Raw genomic sequence first — 22459 nt, 5'->3', positions numbered from 1 at the left:
TGCAAATACTTGTTGGCATGTGATCTGAAATGAAGGGCGCTTTTTGCCTCACATATAGGCCAGCAGGGCTAGAGACAGCTTGGGTTGTTTTCTTTGAGACAAGGTTAGTGGGCTGTGGAGTGGAAGGCTGACTCTCTCCGCATCAGAAAACTAGCTGTGGGCCCTACTGGGCCCAGAACACAGGCTTGGGTTCATCTTCTCATGCACCAGCCTGCCAAGTCCTCAGCCTTGCAGAAAAAAGCATCCAGGATCTGGGACAGTGACCTAAGGTCTCCTCTGCATCACTGGACCTGACTGACTTGTGCTCCTGGGACCCGTCGGTGTACTGTGTGACCTGCTCTTCTGCTGCCCAGCCAGTGAAGCTGTCAAACTTGGACTGAAGCAACCCTTCATGATCGAAGGCTTTGCTTTCACTTCTAAATTAATCCCACCCAGCCAAGGAAATTGGAAATTCGCTTCCTTCCCAATTACTTTCACCCTCTGGAGGAAAACCATTTTAGCCCTCTCAAGTGCTAGTGATTACTGGTTTCAATGTTCCTAATTTTACCTTGGTGACTGTCATCTGGGAAGACCATTATTAATTCCTGTTGTAGCAACAGGTGGTCTTTCACCACAGTAATTGCTTTACTAATAAAGAGGACACTTTCTACTTACTGTCTTGCTCCAGGCTGGAGTGAAGGGGCAAGGGTGCATTCAAGGACACAGAGAGAAAGGGAAAGTCAGTCAGCCTCAGTGAGCAAATGAGGAACATGGCAGAGATTGGAGACCATGGCTTTGCAGACATTGGGCAGGGATGTGAGTTATGGTTTGGGGGTGGAGAGGATGTGGTTGGACCAGGAGGGAGGGAGAAGGGCCCAGGAGAGGAAAGGCAGGTCAGACCCCTCTTCTGTCTGGAAGCCACAGGATCCCTGCAAGGTAGATTAGTGAGGTGGACTGAAGGTGGGCACAGGGACACCAGCTGCCAACATGAACCACAGTCATGCCCAGCCTACAAGGCTGCTGTGCATAGCCCCAGGCTGCCTTCCTCACCTCAGTTACACTGGCATGGCCACGGTGACTTTAAACCTTTAAAATCAAATCTTGTGTGAACTCTCTTAATTTTAAATATCATAAATTTAAATTCATAGTTTGAATCTATATGAGAAAATCTGTTTGATTAAGTAGGTCGGTTATTATAAATCAAGTGACTCTTGCTTCTTGGTCTTCCAGATGTTCTGCCAGCTGTGCTTAGCACAAGCACACACATGTCTGGCTACAACACACGACTTGTGGCAAAGGCACCCTCTTGCTTTCTAGCAATCAAGTAGAGATGGTAGGGAGGGTGTGGCCTAGACATTGCATGCAGATTTCCCCATGCCTACTTGAGCTGCTGATGGGGCCCCCTTCCTCGAAGAAGCATCTCACCAGCCACTGTGTGTGGGGGTCACTCCTCTGCCCTGCAAATGCCTGCTGCTGGACACCTCCTCAGAGAGCTCACAACAGCCCCAATCCAACAAGGTACAAATGTGTCTTTTTGTTGATGCCCACACCTCTTCTCCCAAGCCCAACACTTAAGAAAACAAAAGGGCTGTATCCTTCCTAATCGTGCCAAGATACGCCAGCATTCATTACATTACCTGGACTGAGTATTTTGGGGTTATCTTGCTTTGCCCCATGGCACTGTTGCACCTACAACTCACACTGTCTAAGAGGACAGTGTGTTCAAGGAAGTCCTGGGAAAGTAAACTGGAAACCAGCAGTGCTTGACCTCTACCTCTGTATTCAAAGATGCTGGTGAGGTGGGCTGAGCTCCTAGCAGGTAACACAATTTGCACTCAATTCATATGTGCAGAGGGAGAGAGAGTGAGAGCCAGCTGCCTTCATCCATGGCAGGTCAAGCTCACCATCAGGGCCCTGGGCATTTTCCTTACTTATTCCCTGGCCTCATTTCTCTATTTCTGCTCTCATTTGATCATTATACTGTATTACAAAAGACTTTAGATGCTAAGAAAACGTAACGCGTGGGTCAGTGACCCCACATATACACAGCCTTCATCTTAGAATGCTCCAGTTTTCGTAGTGTGGAGGTTGGATGTTGTGAGGAAATGGGATGATTGAAGGAAAGGGACTGGGTAGAAAACAGAATTTGGGGCCATGGAAGGGACTCTTCTCTTCCTATCAATGCCTGTCCAGCCCCAGGGATATTAAAAAGCAAAGCTGTGAAGGATGCACCTTTGTCTTTTACACTGTGACCTTCTCTTATTCAGTGACTGCTATTCACCTGCTGTGCTTGACAATTGTGATTGGGGCCACCACCAGGCAGGCTTCTCCTGATCTGAGGTGACACGTGCAGGCTGTAACTTTGCAGGTGGACAATGGAGAGATAAAGGTCATGTAACTGGTGAGGACTGTCAGGGTACTCAGGAGGCCCCACACAAGCTGAGGGCGAAGAAGCTCCCAAGCACTCCTTTGTACCCGGCATGCACGGCACTTTCCCTTTTGCGGATCTCTGTGAACCTAGCAAACTGAAAGGAGGCGGACCTCAAAAGCAATAGAGCAAAACAAAAGCTATTTTCATATAATTTGCTCCTCTGACCTCAGGTTAATTGGAAATGTTCTACTGGTCAAATCTAGCCAATAGGGTGTGAGCTACAGCCAGTACAGGCTGCCCGAGATAGTAAACTATTATTTGGTAAACTACATAGCCAACTATGCATTATATGGATTTTTTGAGGAAGAAAAAAGGAATTATAGGTTGAAGTGAAATGTGTTACAAATTTCAAATTGTCATCACCAAACAAGATGGATTGGAAATTGCTTTTCATATGGGGTCCCAGAAACTGGCTGAAGTTCTTACCTCATGAGCATTTCAGCCAAACTCTTGGCATCTGGAGAAAGAAAGTTAATATTAGTTTCTGATAAATAACTCATTAACATTCATGCAGACGTTTATGACACATTTTTTATGATATATGACAATCATGATTTTTATATATGATTGCATAGCCGGAGCGCTTCTAATGACCCCAGGTTTATAGGTTCCTTATTTCTCCTACAGAGGGCTCTTTTATATCTTTTATTTATTGTAGAAAGGTACCATTGCTATCTATGGCCATAAAATTGCAGACATCTATTATAGGTTTTATTACAATCTATTTATTTGTTGCTTCTACAAAACTGAGTTTTATTTCCAGGAGTCAGAAAGTTAACATTTTGAAAGGAAGCCATCTATGTTGTACCAACCCACTCTTCATTACCAAAATACAAGAACTAAAAAGCTTATGACTCTGTGGATCATTTTAAATGGCATTTCTATGGCATTCTTCACCCCCCAGGTTGGTCAAAGAATTGTGTAAATGAAACCCCACTGCTTTGGGGACATTTGGATGTTTATTTCAAGCTCAAATAAAATTTCACCTTTTTCTTCACAAGTTATTGTTTGCCTAGACCTGGTTACCATTCCTAACACAATAAATTTGCATATAAACATTATAGAAGAAAGAAATCTATGTTTTGGGTGCATTATTTCGAAATTCTCATTTCTCTCCAAATATAATTTATTCTTTTAACACATTGTGTCCTAGTCAAAAATGAATGTTTCCTTTCTTCCAACACAAAGCCTTCTTTTTTCATTTATTTTTTCACAGCTCGCTGAAAAGTGTTAACATGGAAAGTCCTGTTTAGTGAAAAGAACTTTCTAGAAGTGGATTTGATTGGGAGGAAACTCCATTTTCTCCCTGTCCGCAGATTCATCAGCTCTTCCCCATCCTATGCGCATGGCTCTGTGGTGAAGAAAGATGTATGCCAGAGCACTTCCATCTCATTCTTGGGGCTGCCATGGAAGTGGGATCCACCGCATGTCAGAATCACAGCACTATATAGAGGAGTGTGGACACCACGGAAGAACCCTACCACCCCGTTCCTCAGTTCAGCCCTGCTACTTCCTGTTGTGACCTCAACATGGGGTCCTGGTTTTGTGCACAGATGGATTCAGTCTGGGAAATGAAACAGGTCCTGTGTACTCCACCCACATGGAGAAACAAAGGAAGCAAAAGAACATTTAATTTCCCAGTTTGTGTCTTTATATTTATCTGCAAAGACACAGTAAATATAATGAATTTCTTCTCTTCCTACATGATTTAGCACATATATATTTAACATACACACACACACACACACACACACACACACACTGCCAAAAGCTGGGATTAATTAGCTCCACTTAGCAACCAAACAGTGGCCAGCTAGTGCAATACTCAAAGAAAGAAAGAGAGATACCCAGCAGTACACTGGTGACCGGGGTTCACACTGGCTGTGGAGCGCCACTTCCCATTGCTGTCTTTGTCCCTCACCCAATGCAAACCTTGGCTGCTTTTGGACTATTATGGTTCTCTAGTCCTGCGATCTTTTCATATCAAGTCACTAAGGAATCTGGAGCCCAAGGGTTCACCCTGACTGCATGTCCCTTGTCCCTAGTCAACAGGTACAATCCTTGGGGTCAAACTGTTCCACAGGCCAGGATGACCAAAACCATCTGGTCAACCTTTCTCTGTCCCTTGAGAGAGAATCTCTTTTCTTTTATCTGACAGTTTTAAGAAAAAAGTTCTCTTCATAGACATACACTTCTTCCACCTTTGAGTAAGCTGAGAAGGTGGTTTTAAAGGGTAGGGGGGAATTGGCTGGCCAGGGCAGGCTGGGGTGACACTGAGCATGTCTTGGTAACTGGGATGCTGCTCTTCCTTTAGCACTGCTGGCTCAAGTCCCTTTACTGTTAGCCTCTGCCAGGGGATCATTATGCCTGCTGGAGAGACAAGGAAAGGAGGTTCCAGGTGCATTCAGCACCCAAGTGGGAATGCAAATCCAGCCTCTGAGAGTCACACACTTGTCGATACCTCCTTCCTCCTAGAGGGGGTCAGGTTGCACCCATCTGTGAAACATAAACATGACTGACTCTGGTGGGGAAGGAGCACAAGCCCCAGGGCCTTGGACTTGCATGGGCAGGGCGCTCCTTGGAGAGAACTCCTGGTGCATGACATGAGTTTGTCCAGGAAGGAACAGGAGGTCAGTTTCCCAAGAAGGAGCAGATGCTGAGGTGATGGTGGGTGGGCAGCCAAAGCCTTTCGGGCTCAGGTGGTGTGACTTTGTGCCAGTGGCCGTAACCTGAAAGCTTTCATCTTGGCCAAGGGGAGATGGTGCAGGAGGGGAGTTCAGGCATTGGGACCTGATGACAGGGTCCAGGTGAGAGGGGGCGGGTGGGATGTGAGGACGGTGTGAGGGTGGCTCCCTCCCTTGAAGACTGGGCCCGTAAGGTGCAGGGCCAACCTGTGGTGGAGGGTACTCGGCAGATGGCATGGACCATGTGCAGGCTGGGACAAGATGGAAGTTTATGGGGCAGGAATGGGTGCCCAGCAGGATAGGGACACAGTGGTGTGGGTGGACAGCTGAGATGTCTGGTTTCCAGGGGAGGACACCAGGTCACACCATCCAGAGGCACAATCAGAACCAAGTTTGGCAGAGCATAGAGATGAGATGCGAGGCCTGGGGGCGTGATTTGTGAGGGGCTGGGCTGATTTATGTCCACACAAAAAGGGAGAAGAGAAAACAAAGGAATCTCATCTCAGAAATGCTTTTGTTCAGCAGTAAGAAGAGAATCTGAGACATGTCAGAAACAGAAACTTAAGGGCAAGGAAGGCTTCAAATCAACTTCCTGGGACCCTGTCCCAGGGACTTTCATGGATGTCACTGGATGCCAGCCTTGGGGGCGGTCTGAGCTGGGGTCACCAGACACCCCAGGGGATGGCCAGCACTACCAGCAAGGGACTTCAGGACTGGCCCACGGCCCTCCACGCGACCCACAGGGAATCCCGCTCCTGTCCTCTCTGTAGATCAGATCTCGCGCTGTTCTCCTCATCCTCTTCCCTGGCCTCCACCGCTCCAGTTTCTCTGCTTCATATGGTTCTGTGGTGCACAAAGGAGGACCGAGCTGAGTCTTGTCTTCCTGGAGGACGCCTGTGCTTCAAAGTTTTCAGTGGGATCTCATTGCAAGCATGCTCCTTGGGCCAACAGGAGCACCATGGGCCTGGCCCACTACCTATCTCAGCTGCCTCTCCCTGGTAGGCTCTGACCCTCACTCTCAGTTTCCTGGGCTTGTCACTTAGCAGAGACCCCTGTGATATTGCTCCCAAGAACTCTGCAGACACAGCTTCCTCTGTACACTGCCCACACTCAGGAGGTCCTTGGCACTTCGGTTCTCTGGGCTCCCAGGACCTCTGCACCAGCAGCTGATGTGGTCTCTCTCACTCTGAGCCCCCACCCCATTTCCATGGCATTTCTCCCATGGCCCCTTCTTTGTTATCATTTGGCTATAGCCTGGTCTCCAGAAGACAGGAAGCTGCACACAGATTTACTATGAGAAGAATCTGTCTTTGCTGTCATTGGAACCCCCGGTGTCCTCTCTACTTATCCATGTTGCCACCTCAGGAAACTGTCCACCAGTCATCCCAACATCCACCCTGCTGTCTTCCTCCCCTCCCTTAGTTGTTTCCTTCCTCCCCAGGTGACATTCACTAATCTGCCATCACCTCTTAGCTAGCATAATTTCTAATAAAACCTTGCTTGGGATTCTCTTCTATGAATGATTGGTGATTTCTTATTATCCCTTCAGTAGAGCTGGGTGCAAAAGCCAGCTGCGTCTGCTATTCCAGTTTTTTATCTCCTTGCCTCAGAGCAGGAACACAACGCCCGCAGTGTGTGTTGCAGACAAGTTTTTACAGTTGATATGGAAGAGTTTACAAGGGTCCTGATTAAATTATGTCTTCTTCATTCCAGCCTTTCCAATTCTCCTATGGTTTGCTCTCCTCCCTCTAATCTAGTGGACTGCTTGCACAGCAGAGCCACCACAGAACAGGACCAACCACCTGGGGCTTCAGCCACAGCTGGGCTCCCGACTCCTCAGCCTCACTAGAATGCAGAGCCATGCTCACTGGGCCTGGGGTCATCCTGTCCCTCCTGAGTGCTCTGAGCATGAGCCAGCATCATGAAGGCCCCCGCTCTAGCATTTTGATGGGTGGAGAGTATTGTCATCACCTAGCACCTCCACCTAGCCTCTGTGCAGAGATCACGCACACAGGTCTTAGGCTTCTGTCTGGGAAAATCCTGCCCAGAAATCTAAGTGGGTGCCCTTCAGGGTCATTTCCCAGGGCCTGAGAAAACCATGATACTGCTCCCATTTTTCCAGTGGTAGCAGGGAGTGCGGGGTGGTGTGCAATGCCAGAGCATCTGCTGGGGTTGACCCTGGGCTGCTTATCATCTAGCACCCAGGTTACTGCTCTTTGTAAACACTGCAAAAAGCAAGGCATCCCCTTCCTGCTAATGAAGGTAAGTATCTAGATGGCTGGTGGCTGCTGCTACCAAGTAGGTTTGGTAGGAATAAAACAGCTGACACTTGCTTAAGGAAAGTCACATGGAGAGAAAACATTCTTTCAGGCTTTCACAGAGAGCAAATTGGTCAAGCAATGGCTGTGACTCATCCACATAGCTGACACTGACAAAGGATCTACAAACTGCAGTATAAGGTTTCAGGATAAACTCGGAGGGGATTTGGCTGACCTTGTCAGATACAAAAGTTACATTTCTTGTTATACAGGTCTTGCTTTTTTTCCTGGTTAAGCATTCAAATATTATTTATTAATAATTAGCACATCCAAATTCCTCTTCCTTGAGGTACAGTATAATTGCATGCCACATTTTTATCACTGAGAGATATTCCTCAAATATAAATCACGGTTTTAAAGATAACTACCTACCCTATACACTTCATTTTTTTTCTTTATCTTGGTCTTAACCATCCAGCAGAAAAGTATAAAAACAAAGTATGAAAAGTAAAGCCATATTAATATGCTGAGCTATAAAAGGTTCAAATCAACAACTTCTGATATTGCCAGTCCTATGGATAACCCACTACTATTATGGACTACTGGACTATATTAGATTATTTTGCTGAATTCACGCACCTACAATATTTTAATGACAGTGGAATGCCCATCTCTGACAAAACTAAACAAAAAGGGGGATACAAATGAAGGAACATTTTGTATCTGTATATTCAGAATAGTTAGGATAGATATACAGCTACTTTCTCTTAATTCAATGAATAGAAAGATTTGTACTAATAGTGTTTGGACAGGATATCATGTCTGCGTCTTGACTATGAATAACTACTAAGAAGACAACAATATGCAATGTGTTAATTATTGAAACTGTCTTACTAATCAGTTTTGAAACTGTCTCATTGCTATTTGTTTCTCAATAAAATTTTTAAAACTCCGAAAAATAAAAGCAGCTGAGACTCTCGCAGGCTGCATTTTGTCCAGCACTTGGAGCTCTCTCCTCTTCTCTCCCTCCTCCTCCATCTGCCTGCCTCCATGTCTTCCTTCTGACTCTTCTGGGTTCACGTTCTGCTTGGAGCTGCATCTTTCCTAGCACTCCCGAGCCACGCAGATGTGGCTCACTCTGCCCTCTGCTCACTGTTTCCTAGGCGACATCCTCCAGATCTCGCTCTGCTGTCCAGGCACAGTTGCAGGCCCCATTTGTCTCCACACATTTTGCACCATCTGAGATGAGTGACACCTGTCCTTGGGCCCTCCTGACTATCCAGGTCCTTGGCGGCTCTGTGCTCCTCCTCTACTCTGTGGAGGCTGGGAGAGGGGGAAGAAAGCCCGCAGGAGAGCACATCCCTGGTGTGTGCCTCTGAGTGCTGCAAGGAAGGCTAGGGAAGGCTGGGGAGTGTCGCGGGGAGCGAAGCTGGTGGGAGTGAGGGAGCTCGTGTCTCCTGAGCATGGTGCTGCCATGCAGTGGGCCATGGGCAGGCAGGTGGGGGCGGCCAAGTACAGAACCCTCTGTCCAGTATGCAGTGGGTGACAAGCATTAGTGAGAAGGCAGAAGATGGGTGCTGTAGGAGCATACATTTTCACATCTAATGGGAGTCTGAGGGGCAGTAAATATCAAGCTAAGATACATAAATAAACCAAGAATTTTTGGTGGGCAGCCATAAGATTATAAGACAGGTGTTGAACCAACAATCATGTACAAGCAGCTACCTGTGAAAATGTGAGGCCTTGGGAAGACTCCAGTGTGGCAGCGGCCCCAAAAGTGGATGTGCACTGATGGGAGTCCTGAATGAAGGGCGTTGTATTCTGCTGGGCTTTGTGACCTCGCAGGAGACATGGCTTGGGGTAGGTTGAATACAGGGTTCTACAGCCCAGAAAGTGCAGGAAGCGAAATGTGAATCACTCAGCAGCTATGCTTTAACAGTTACATGTTGTGGGTATTAGTGAAAGGAATGTAATACAAATATATAATGCAAGAGTCAAAAAAAGAAAAAGATAGGTGTTGATGCCACTTTAATACCTCTCCTGATTCTATTATTGATAAAATTCTTGAAGCTTCTACACTATTAATGGGATCTCTGCTTCTTACTTGACTGTTCCAAAATCTGTGGAAGCGTCTTGGAAAGAAGATGGGGCCAGGACCATGATCTGGGTCCCTGTTCCTCTGCTCCACACAGGACCAGGCTGTGGACCAGCTCTCCCACAGAGCAGAGCCTTTCCAGCCTCCGGTTTTCATGTCAGCAGCATGGGGTGGAACAAAGCATGCGGACATGATGCAGCTGGAAGCCAGCGTGCAGGGCAGCGCTCCGGAAGCATGGCTCTAGCAGGTCTTGGGAGAGCTGCTCTTGGGAGGGTTTGGAGTGCCAGAGCTGGCCCTTGGCTGCAAGTTCTTCTGGGCTTTTTGAGAATCACAGTTCTCATCTTGGTCTGCCCATGCATGAAGGTGGCCTGCCACCAGGGCACACCTGGCATATGAGGGAGGGGACCCCACACACTGTGCTCAGGCATAGCACTGGTGTTCTGCAGAGCCTGGGGCGCCCTTATGACATACACCCCCAAATTTCCTTCAGTAGAAAGACTCCCATTCCTAGCATATGACTGGGCTTCAATGTCTGATGTTCTACTTTAGGAAAATAGAACATACAGTTCAAGTTTTATGGGGCAGTCACTTGCACACACTACAAAAAAGTATAAAAAGAAAGAAAACATAAAGCCATTTAGAGGCTACAGATTTGATCTTACCATACAGTTGCTCTTGGCTTTTATTTGCAGGTCCCCAATACCCTTGCTTTTTATGTGAAATTGAAGTCATTTCATAAAGTGACCATTTTCGTCAGGGCTATAAACCTGCACACTTAAGTTTTTACAAGAGCCCAAACAGGACTTCAATCACCAGCATGTGCCAGTGGGAGCTGGGACAACCCCCCAAAAAAACAGTTGAAGATGCCTCTACCAGTGAACACCATGGGCACAAAGGAGGGCCACACAAAGCATGAAGGCCAAGGACGGGTAGCATCCACACCTGGTCTCGGCTGCCCACTCCTGTGCCCAGCTCTGCAACTGCCCTGGGTCACTGCTGCTGGGGCATTTCCCTGCTCTCCACTTTCCAATAGAGAATCTTTGCTCCTTGGTTCTGCTGAGACAAGTGTGGCACACTGACAGGATGGCATTTTCAGAAGCTATGGCAGAAAGAAAGGGAGAGGAGGGGCAGAAGGGGTAGGAGAGACAGGGAAGAAAAAAGGAGCAGAGAGAGGGGCAAAGGACGAAGGGAGAGAAAAGAAAGGAAGGGAGACAGGAAAACAGGAAGAAAGAAAGGACATACCATAGAAGCAAAGAGATATAGCACAGGCTTCTGATGCCATCTTAGGCCTGGCCTGGCCATGGCCATCTGTCACCTTGGCAATGAAGCCTTCGGGTGCACAAGTCGTGGTGGCTGCCCACTCCTGTGTGGGCTGTAGGCCTCAGTGCTGGGGACACCTTTGCTCTAAGTCTACCCAAGTCTAGTGGCCCTGGGAGCCAGCATGAGAGTTCTCGCTATAGATGAGTAAAGCTCAAGTTAGGGTTTTTTTGTTTTTAATAAAAGAGAGCTTTCTGAGTCTTTTGCAGAGCAGGAAGTGGCACAGGAGGACACAGAAGTTGAGGGGCTCTTCTGATAGCCTGCCTTTAAGCCACGCCCATGTGGATGATTTCTTGGGAACTACCTTCTGGAGCTGACCAGTTTGAGAACATTAATTCAATTTAAAGTGTTTTTAAAATAACAAATTCATTTTCATCAGGGGGGAGAGACACAGACTGATTTTTCTCTTTTTCTTATTCGAAGTCCTGACACTCTGTCCTGGCTGTGCCCTGTGCCCTATGCTTATTGGTACCAACAGGGCTTGCACTCCCTTGGGTAACCCATTCTTTAGAAAAGAGGATGCTTTTAGCAATACTGGAGTTGATAACTTGATCCAGGAATCAAATTTTTATAAGGTCCGGGCTGCTGGGATCTCTAGTCCTGCCAGGGACTCGCATTATAACCTTGCACTTTAAAGGCTATGGAAATTGGTGGAAAACTGGGCATCATAAAAGCAAACTGTGATTTCTGAACTCCTGGATAAGGTTATAGATTTTAAAAGTAGTACTTGTAGACAATTTGAGAGTTAGGAGGTCGCCGTGCTCTAAAATTAGTAAAGGCTCAGAAAGAGAGAATATAGGTTGGCTAAACTGCTTGAGTCCCATTTTTTCTTTTTAAAAATTTATACATAAAATAACATTCTATTATGCTCACCTAAATAGGTTGCTTGTCAAATATACTGTGCACAGAAGTGATTCGATAGTTTCCAGCAATCAAACAATGTAACCAAACATGTTCACACCACCTCAGGGTAATCTTCCGTAATCACCTAGTAGCACCCATTAAGGACCTTCACGATAGTTTTCTTTAACTTGAATTTCCTGATTTCAGCTTTTCATCCCAAACTGTGTTTGCTTAAGTAGCATTAACATACCTGGAAAACCGCAGTCCTCATCTGAGCCAGCAGAGACGCTGGGAGGACCTGTGCTTCCTCTGAGTGACTTTTGTCTGGGTGGTTCACCCAGTGAGGTCTGGACATTTAAAAGTTAGGCACCTGTCACCCTCAACTCCTGGTTGGCCAATTGCTTCCCCAATTGGGATGGAAAAGTTTTGTGTCACTAATGATCATTTATGCCATTGATGATCATTTCAGAGGAACAGGGCTAAAAGGCAAAGATCTTTCTAGGGTAGAGCTGGCTTTGCTTTTCTCTAGATAGTCCCATTCAGCCCCAGCCTCATCCCTACTTTGTCTTTTTTTTTTTGTATTTTAGGGAAGGGTCTACAGGGTGTTCAGGATCTCATTACTAGATTGGACTCGTAGTGATCTGCCTGTTTACAGCCTCCCAAAAGCTGGATTATAGGTGCGGGCCACCATGCCCTGTCTCAATTGCTGTCTCAGCATGCCCCAGGGGTGGGGCCAGCATGGCAATCCTGGGGGATCGAACACCTGGACCATGCACCTGCTTAAAGGTGCTTTAATCACTGAGCTATTTGGCTGACCTAATCCTACTTTGTCTTTTAAGGCAGCATTTCTCAAAGTGACAGATAGATGAGTCTGTCCCTTCTCCTAACCCTGACCCAATGCCACTGGAGGGGCACCTTCTATCGTTCTAGGGTGGGGTTTTAGGATGCTTTTCTCTCTCTAAGACCTTGCTAAGCTCTTGTGGTTAAATAGAAATAATAAGAAAACACTGCTGTGAGTATTAAATAATGTCACACCTGGTATGTAGTGGAGAATCAACAGCTCATTAGACTGAATGTACTCTGGTGTTCACCTTACATCTAGGCAGTAGACAGTGGGATAGAATTGGACACCCCATCTTTGCTTTCCCACTGCAGATTCCTAAATCTTCCAGATTCTTGGTTCAAGCAGCTTTCATTGGGCACAGGAAAAGCGCGAGCCAGTGAGCTGCTTTCCGGCATTCTCCGCCTTTGTCATGTCTCGGGATGAGCCCTCTTGGCCATTCCAGTTGCTTTCTTCCCCTGTGTTGCTGCTATCTTTTTTTTTTTTTTTTTTTCTCCAGCACAAAGCAGACAAACATCCTATCCCTGGAGAATGAGAGCCATGTCTGGTGTGGTGTCTCATTTTCTTTATGAGGCACAACTACAAAATGCTCATGTCTAGCAGAGGAGGCCACAGTGTGGGGGCTGTCCCAGGATGCTCCCTGGACACCACCCTCCTCAGGCAGGAACTGAGTTACATGGGGCCCAGATGAAGGGAGAAGAGGGCAGCAAGCATCTCCTATCAGGCGGACCTGCGCACAGCAGCGAGATCATGAACAGCCCTTGGCAGGCAAGGCAAGCGTAGGTGCTTGGCTTCTAAGTAGGGCAGCAGAAATATCACAGTAGCCTAGAGGGCAGGGGCCAGTCCTAGGAGCAGGGAAGGGGGCACTTAACCCAGCTGCTGCCAAACTCCTGGCTTCACTATAGAGCCTTCAAGAGGTCATTTCAAGATTAGTTTTGGGAAACATGGAAAATTCCTGGCCTTCTAAATGTACTGAGTTTGACACAGCCATCTACGCAGAGACAGACCCTCTTGGGACTCGAATAGCAATATCCCTACTGCTACTGGATTGAGATGTGAAAGAGGGTTATAAAAATGTCCTTTTGGTATTTTAATGATAAATGCTCCTAAGTGGAATTTAACCTGAACCACTTTACATTGAGTATCTCAACATACTAGCCTGTGTTATATTTTTATAGTTTTTTGTTTTTTTTTTTTTTAAACCTTGTAGGTAGCTTCACTTTTCCTCCTTGCTTGGAAACACGTTCTCCCTCTTTGCACCAGTGTAGGATTTGTTGGGAGACCTTCTGTGTGTGCAGGACACTTTCAGGAGTGGACGCTTTATGTGGTGACCTCCTACACTAATCCCAGGGCCAGGGCGCTCCCTCTGGCCCTCTTACACCAGGCGCCAGACATGCCGCTCTGGATGCAGGTTCTCCTCAGGGGGCACCGGAGGACAACGGGTCCATCTGAACTAGAAAGAACATTTTACTGCGAGTGATGGTTTCTCTGAATTACTGCACTGCAGGGGGAGATTTAAACAAAAGGACTGTTAACATGTGGTGTACTCCAAATATTTTGATTTTCTTTCTTGGCAAAGTGAGAGCCCCATCGGGAGGAGTGCTACAGATGAGCGAGGATGGGCGTGAGCCTTGCCACGTTCTGCTGCTCCGCCTGGGGGATGGCCAAGGAAGGAATCTGCTGCGATCAGTTTCTCTACAAGTAATGGAGACATTTGGGTATCCTAGATGTGCTAAGGAGACTGCCTGAAGGATGTGTCACATGACCTCACACAGCACTGATGTAAAATGCAAGCACCTCATGTACACATTTTACCAAAAGATGCTTCGGTCAATACCCTGTGGGGCTGGGTTCAGGGGCCCACCTCCATCACCCCACTTGCTCTAGAAGGCTGAAGCAGGAAGACTGCAAGTTAGAGGGCTGCTTGGGCAACTTATCAGTATCCCATCTCAAAAAATACAAAAGGCTGGGGAGGTAGCTCAATGGTAAGACATTCTCAGTGCTGCAAGAAATATATGCATATATATTGTTGCACACAGTGCTCTATGTGAAAGCACTCCTGCGCTACATTGCAGAGCAAGGGCAAGAAGGGCTACTGGCCAGTATGGAGGGCAGCCTATCACACGGAAGGCCAGAGAGTGGGTGCTGCAGTGATGATCTCTGCTGGCTGGCTCCAGCCTGCCCTCAGCTCTCCATCGTCCTGAATTTCTTTCTTACACTGCAAATCTTATGCTGGACTTCAGCTCCCATTTCCAACCTGGGAAAGTGTGTGTTTCTACCCCACCATGCCATACTGTTAAGTCCTCCATTTCTGTTTCCAGGCAATAAAATAATTCTCCTTGCCAGAGCAAATCTGATAGCTGTTTTTAAAGAAAGCTGTCATTGGTCGCTTTGCTGGAACCACTGAAAATTAGAGAACGGGGTTGGAAAACCCATGAGAAATTCATTTTCTTTGGGCACCAAAGGCTGGGCTTGCGGGGATTTTGAGGGGCTGACTTTCGCTTGCGCTGGATGCCTGAGATGGGCATACTGATGATACTGCCTCTCCCCAAGGGCAGCTGCAGGATGGGATCCCAGGAGATGGCCACACCTTTGGGCTTTGCACCCAGGGCCTTGACCTACCTCTCAGCCTCTTGAGCCTCTGCTCCCGCCGCCGCCTCCGCACCACCATCAGGAGCACGAAGAGCAGCAGTACGCCCACCAGGATGCAGGAGATGGTCACCAGCATCTTGAGCCCTTCATTGGTTGCCAGCCCCTCGTCACTTTGGACAACTGACTTAATGAGTGGAGGAATTGTACCTGTAAGCAGGGCCAAGGTGTTAGATGCTATTGATGAAGGTGGTGTGGTGGAGGTTTTAGGGATGGAGGTTACAAAGGTCACGCTGTGTGATCCCGTGGGGCGTCTGCGGAGATGGGATGGGAGGAGGGCTTCCTAGCTCCTTGCTAGCTGAGGTGTGCGTTCCAGGTTCCTTCCCCTGCCCAGGTGCCCACTCCGCAGCTCTGCAGAAGACAGCCTTTTGTGCTCTGCTATCAGGGGTGGGCACCTGTCAGCTCCGCGCCCCAGCGTTTCCTGGGATTAAGTGGCTCTGACTGTCACAGTGGCTAGCAGTGATTTCAAGAACTACGCCTCAAAGGAGGAACCATAGATTTGGCAAAAGAATAGGATATGGTCTGCAGGGAGACTGTCCCAGACACACTGGTTTTTAGGGGAGCTTAAGTTTCTTTTTGTTTTGTTATGCGTTTCCTGTTCCAGGCAGGTGTAAGACCAGGTCTACCTTCCAGCTCCCAGTTTTGCGATCTAAGAGCTGCAGACAAGTTTTCCAAAGGGGACACATCTGGGACACTAAAGCAGCTACTTATTGTTAAGCTGTGCTATGTGATTCAGATGATTTAGAATTACAAGGAAACACTGAAGGAAAATGAACTCTGAGCTATTTTAAGCTGCTTTTTACCCAGGGGCTGAACACAATGGGTGCAGAGATGTGAACAGACATCTGCTTTCACGGGGCATGGGTCTGGCCAGCCCTGATTATGTAAGGTGCTCCAACCCACTGTCTTTTCCATGTTAAAATAAGGGCCAGAAAGTCAATGCTTTAGGGAAAATAATACAAAAATAATAAATTACCCCCTGAGCAAAAGTGGTCTTTATCCTGCACTTAGTAAGTAGAGCACGGATAATAGGATCCCCAGCCCTCTAAGATCTTTGCTAGAGCAAGAAGAGAAGCCCTTCCAACTTCATGGCAGTTTTGGCTGAAAACTCAAGACTCCAAATGCTCAGCAAGCAGGAGAGAGGTGGGTGAGGGTGCTCAGGAGTCGGTGTCAGTCTGCAAAGCAGGATGAGACAAGGACAGACGGGAACATTTGGCAAAGGGATGGCACAAGGAAGAGTCAGAGAAAGAAATGGGAGAGCTGGGAACCTCACTGGTCTGAACATAAGGCTAATTATCAATGTTTGTTTTTCCCAAAATGAAAAAAAAATGCTTTAGGCAGATTGTGACAAGAGATGGCAGATTTATCTCCCCAAGATTGGTGCTCAGAAGTCTGCCGTCTTTCTCAAGGAAAAAGAAACATGTACTCACATCCTGGTGGAATGAAATAATTTAGGGTTTCCAAAAATTAGATATAGCTTAGAGGGTGCTTTTGTAGTATGATCCTGGATACAGTAGTTGTATGCACCATACATTATGCACATTTAGAACACATGCTTACAGTCTGCTCGGCACTTCGTAAGTCATGTCACAGTTTCAAATTCTCTGCTTGAGAAGTTCCTAACTCAGTGATCAGCTGGGAGTGCATCTCCCATGGGTGTGTCAGTCCTGTACCCTACCTGGCCCATGCATGTCATATGGAGTCACCACGGGCCTGAGTGTCACTATCACAGATCAGTGCTTTGCAGTAAGATGCACCCTTGCCTGCAAGTGTGTGCACAAGCACCCTGGTGCTGAGTGTGCAATCAGTGTCCCAGTGCTGAGTGTGAGTTCAGTGTCCCAGTGCTGCATTCCAGAAGAACAGAGACTCAGACTAGCAGAGAAGCCTCCCCAAAAATGGTGCTCTGCCTGCGGTAATGCACTGTGACCAGGACACCTTGAAATGCAGCCACTTGCATCCGAGGCATCAGAGACTGGAGGGAGGGTCTCTGCAGAGCATGGGCTGCAGAGGATGAGCTGCTGCTGGACTGCCCCAAGTCCTGGATGGAGCTGGCTGTAGGCTGGAGCCCAGGCTGCCATGGCCAACCCAGGAGCTTCCCCACAGGACTCTTCCAGGAAAGCCAGAGGGGAGCAGCTCTGAATGTGCTGGGCTTGGGCTTGGGGGAGCAGCATCTCAGGTAGGATGTAGTGCAGGACAGAGGGTGCCTGCAGTAGAGAACTGTGATTCAGCCATGCTAAGCCCTCGAGGGGCTGGTCCAGAGCCACATACTCTCTGTGAGCTGCTGGGCTTTGCCTTGAGAGGAGAACACCTGCTCCTCTGTTATTCACAGAGAAACCACTGCAAATCCAGCCCATGGGGACATTGCAAAAATCTCTGCTGATGGCCAACAACACTCTTCCTATTGCACTGTGTTAAGCATCTTCTCAGATATCAGTAAGTGGCCTCGGAGTCTAGAAAAAGGACAAGAATTTAGATAATTTGGTTTTGATTAAGAAGATGTCAAGAGATAGCTCATCTAGTTTTAAGAACACACGGAAGTGGTGTGTACCCTCAATGTGTTTGGGCAGTGTGTGTTCATGGTGTGTGTACACGCCATGTGTGCGCATGGTATGTGTGTATATACTGGTCATTCTGATGTCCTTGTTCTAGTCCCCTAACTACCCTTGCTTCTACTTAGAAACTCACACAAGCCCCTTTGCCATGGAAACTGTTCACACATGCAGTTCAAGGGCTTCATGAGGCAAAAAGAAAGTTGTCATGTGGGTTGGGATGGGGTGATGGGAGGGGTGGAGACAACAAAAGCAAGGTTAGCTCACATCTGACAGAGGCCCAGATGCACAGGGCAGGTGCCTGCAGCCCTAAGAAAAGTCATTCATGCATGGGGATCCTGGGGGATGTGCTGTGGCCTCAGGGCCACAGATGTGGCCACCTGGGCATAGTGAACTAGGGAGCCACAGAGAGTCAGCCAAAGGGCCCAGACCTGATGCGCTGTGGGCACAGGGTGGCAAGGAGGGGTGCATAGGCCAGGGTGGACACAAAATACTCCTGACATAGACGGGCAGCCCAGAACTTACTGCCATCATAGTTGAGTGTGGCAAAGGTGGCTTGCTTCTCCGCACAGCCGGCGCTGTTGCACACTCTCATCTGCAGCTCATACCAGGTGGCTTCCTGCAGGTCGTACAGAATGTAGGACTTGGAGAGTGAGGTTCGGTGGGCTGTGGTCCAGACTGTGGTCCCAAAGGGCCTGTACTCGAGTGTGAAGGAGATGATGGGGCAGCCACCATCATTCCAGCCGATCAGGTTGAGCCGAACACGGGTGCTGTTGATGCTGGTGAAGAGCTCCTGTTCTTTGGAGAACTGGGGCTCTGCAGAGAGACCATGGAGGTGCCCTCAGGGGTGGGGGTGGGGATGTTCATGTCACACTTCATGCATCCCACACTTCACGCACTGCCCTGGAGCTGCTCTCTCCACCCACTCAGGAGCTCAGGCAAGCGAGCAGCATGAGTCACTCCCAACTGTCCACTCTTAATAAAGGCCTTAGGGTCCAGCGGGTGCTCTGCAACTGTGTGTCTTGGAGCTCCATAAGGAAAATGACAAACTCATGCATGAGGTCTGTTAGGGTTCCCATGCAGCAGCGTGCTGGGCTGACCCATGTCCATCTCATAGGCAGGGACCTCACTCAGGAGCAGGCAGTGTTCAGGGAGGAGTGGCACGTAGACCTGCTGTCCAACTGCTGGGGGCCCTGCGGTTGGCTGCAGCCCTGCATAAATCACCCACTCATCTTCTGAATCCTTACCTCTTACTACCCAGAAAGCAGGTGCTGAGCCTGATCATCTTCTCTTATCCTCCTGTCAACAGAGTCCATCCCACTGCCCAGACAAGTCTCAAGGAGAACTGCGCAGACTTCCTGACCACACCCACCCTGAGCCTCACTGCATCTCTTTCCTCTGCGCACTGCTCCTCTGGGCATCGCTGCCCTGAGCCCAGCTGCACCCAGCTCCCTGAAGGCCTCTTCTGTAGATTTTAGAAACCCAACCCTCAATGAAATGCTCGGTGTAGCCTAGTCATGCACTGCCTCGGAAGGGGGACTATGAGATGATGTGGAGCTTCTAGATTGATCTGGGAATCTGGGAAGGGTGTGGGTGAAGGAGAAGCTGATCTCAAAAGAGCAGTGAGGATGAGCTCCACATTCCAAGGCACTTTTGTCAGTGTCAGTGCCCTTGATTTCTACATGACTCTTGTCTCTTTCACTGAAATCAAAATCATGAGCTGAGAAAACCAGGGCACTCTAAGAATCAGCTGTCTCTTTTAGGCTGCTACACCACTGAGCTCATTTTGTGAACAAAAAATTCAAACCCACAAGCAAATATACAAATAGTTGGCAAGTCTTCTAGGGTTCTAGCCCTTCCTTCTTACTGGAAGACAGATGAGATCTAAGGTGACAAAAAGCATACATACCTTTCCCTAAGGTTTTCGCTTCTATGATTTCACTGATGCGTCCTGGTCCTACTCCATTTTGGGCAGTGAGAGTGAACTTGTACCAAGTTCCACATTTCAGATTCTCCAAGCGGTAGGAGCGCTCGCTGGGGCTGATTGGGAAGCTCCCCCACTGCTCGCTGTTGTCCTCCGAATACTGCAGGATGTACCCTGCAGGAAACAGGAAAGAGTCCGTGAGCATGGCCGGCTTTCCACAGAGACCCTTGAATTTTGTACAGGTTGAGGCTTCTCCCAGTCCAGGCATCGCGCATTCCAACTCTCCTGATTCCAAGAACTCTGGCCCCTGGGAGAAGTGCTCTGCGGGCTGCCTCGTGAGGCACTTCAGACCAGACACGCACACAGCTGTGGTAGCACACCTGCATAATGCGGTGAAGGCAGAACTACCTCCTGTTTCCCTTTAATGCCATATTGGGCAGCAGGAGACAAACACAGAGTTGCTAAGACTCTGCCTCTTAGAGCTAACAGCAGAATCCTTGGGCAGAGGCAGAGATAGAGGCTGAAGCTGAGTTATTTTTGAGACGATAAAGACTTTGAAAAGAGGGTCAGTCAGGTACCTCAGTGGACTAAAGCACCTGCTTAGACAGAGCACAGCGGCCTGGGTTTGATCCACAGCATGCTGAGCTGGCCCTGCCCCTGGGGCATGCTGAGAAGGCAACTGAGACTGGGTGTGGTGGCACGTGTCTGTAGTCCCAGCACTTGGGAGGATGAAAGTAGGAGAATCACTACGAGTCTGATATACATAGTGAGACCCTGTAGACTCTGTCCTACATGCATTAAAAAAAAAAAAAAAAAGACTTCGAAAAGGGCTGTGCTCTCTGTGAGTACTAATGGGCACAGTGACCTCCTCCAGCACCCCTTTCCTCCAGTACTTCTGCCCTAGGGGGTGTGGCTTCTCATCTTGAAGCCATTCCAATGCTCCATGGCAACCTGGCTTCTCTTTTGTTCAAAACATTCCTGCAACCATCCATTTCTCCAGATGTCTACTCTTCTCTCAACTTCGGCAACTAGTAACAACCGTCCATTTCTTGGCATTCACATAAGCCTTTCGCTTTTATGACTTCACACAACCTCCTGCAACAATGTCACTCTTCCCCAGTATGGATGAAGACTGAGGCCCAGAGAGCTGCGGTGCTGCACCCCAGGAGGCTGCTGGCCGGAAGAGTGCCCGCGGCTGCCGGAGCTTTCTTTCTCATTGCCTCCTTCACCCATGTTGCCTGCAACCACGTTTCTGGGGGCAAGTGTGTCCTCCCAGCTCTGCGCCTGTCTCTCCTAAATGTTCATGGCCATGTCCTCCAGGATGAGGAAACTGGGCTCTTGGGGTTCTGACTCCCCAGCAGGGAGGCCCCTCATGCTGATGACTCCTCCTGTGTTGTGTCTGCGCTGCCCCTTCCCCCTTTGCAGCCCTCCTCCCTGGGCCTGTTTTCTTTCCTTGTGCTCCTGTACCAAGCTTCCTCAGTGCCTGTGACATGGAACCCTCCAACCTCCACTCCAGCCAACTGCATGTCCTGGGATGGTTTCCCCTCAGTTTCCACCACTAGGAATTCTGTCCCTAAGCAATGGGCTCATATGCTTCCCTGTGCCCTACCATGGCCCTCAGGGTCTTTGCAGTCCATCAGTGTGGTTCACCTGACCCAGGACACCTCCTCTACCAGTGGCTTAGACCCCTGCTGTGCCTCAGTGGTACCCTGGTCCCCCTGTCTCAGGAGCTCTTTGTCAGTGTCACTGACCTGTGCTGGCACACTTTTGCTCTCTCTCAAGCTACCCTGACTCCAGAGTTTGCTTTTTATTATATAAATAAATATGTATATTTTGCAATGCTGGGACTGAAACCAGGGCCTTCCCATCTCAGCCACCCAGATTGCTGAGATGAGATGCATGTGCCAACATACTCAACTAAAGTTTATTTCTTTGCAGTCTGTAGTTGTGGTCTCTTGAGCCCCTGCTCAGGACCCTGCTTGTTTCCCCAGCTAGCTGAGAGCACAAGGTAGCCTATGCCAGCAAGGATCCCTGTTCTCCTTACCCACCCGCCCTCTCCAGCTTTAGTCAACTGCGGTTTGTACATGTTCCCAGCTGTCCAGCATCACTTGAGAACGTCACTCAGTTCTAATAATCGTGGCCACTGCAATTTGCTCTGCTTATCTGCAGCTGGGTCCTCACTGCTGCTCAGTGATGACTTTATTCCTCAACTAATGACTCCCCGCACACTGCAGCTGCTGCAGATCTGTCCCACGCTCCTTACACCCACAGCGGGGCCTCACCCCTCATCATCCAGCTATTTTTAAAAAGTAACCTCACCTTTCTCTTTCCCACAGAAAGAAAAGGAGAAGAAGCAGCTCCTCCTGAGAGCTGCAGCAACAGGGTGGTGGTGAATGTTTAACGAGGGTATAATGGGAGGAAAGGACAGCAGCCTGACATGGGCATTCAGGTCATCTGAGGTATGTGACAGCTCCCAGCACTGCCACCTCCCCCTGGACTAGCCCTGCCTTCCAGGCTTCTTGTCCTTTCTCCTCTCTGCTTCCCACATCTGAGCCCTGGCCTTGCTCTCTTGCTCGAGGGCCGCTTTGGCGAGTCAGCCCCTCATTCTCGTGTATCTACAGTCTCTTCCTCAGGACACCTCCAGTCCCTTCTCTCTAGATGACTCACCATGACCCTCTTGACTGCTCTTGGGCTGCGATTATTGTGCTAGCTCAGCACTCCAGGATAAGCCTGGCATTCGATTTTCTGCTGGGTCAAATGGCAAAGCCCTCATGCAGATAAGGTGTTTTCTATCTAAACTCTATGCCCCTTTTCTCTTATGACTTTATAAGTCAGAACAGTAACCATGGTTACTGGAAAGAATGATACAGTGCAGACAAACCCAAGTTA

At 48.5% G+C, this 22459-nt stretch overlaps 1 protein-coding gene across 1 annotated transcript in view; it reads right to left on the bottom strand.

Moving 5' to 3' along the window:
- Dscam (DS cell adhesion molecule) overlaps positions 1-22459 on the bottom strand; it is a 643291-nt gene that overhangs the window by 34145 nt on the left and 586687 nt on the right. The window contains exons 25-28 of the mRNA XM_004631794.1: positions 19556-19744; positions 18172-18462; positions 15071-15247; positions 2837-2867 (exon numbers count right to left, since the gene is read on the bottom strand). Of these exons, the coding sequence (XP_004631851.1) occupies positions 2837-2867; positions 15071-15247; positions 18172-18462; positions 19556-19744 (688 nt within the window). The remainder of the gene's footprint in view (positions 1-2836; positions 2868-15070; positions 15248-18171; positions 18463-19555; positions 19745-22459) is intronic.

This window comes from Octodon degus, unplaced genomic scaffold (genome assembly GCF_000260255.1).
Source record: "Octodon degus isolate 3935 unplaced genomic scaffold, OctDeg1.0 scaffold00045, whole genome shotgun sequence".
In the NCBI taxonomy this organism is placed as follows: Eukaryota; Metazoa; Chordata; class Mammalia; order Rodentia; family Octodontidae; genus Octodon; species Octodon degus.
This window is presented reverse-complemented; position numbering and strand designations above follow the sequence as displayed.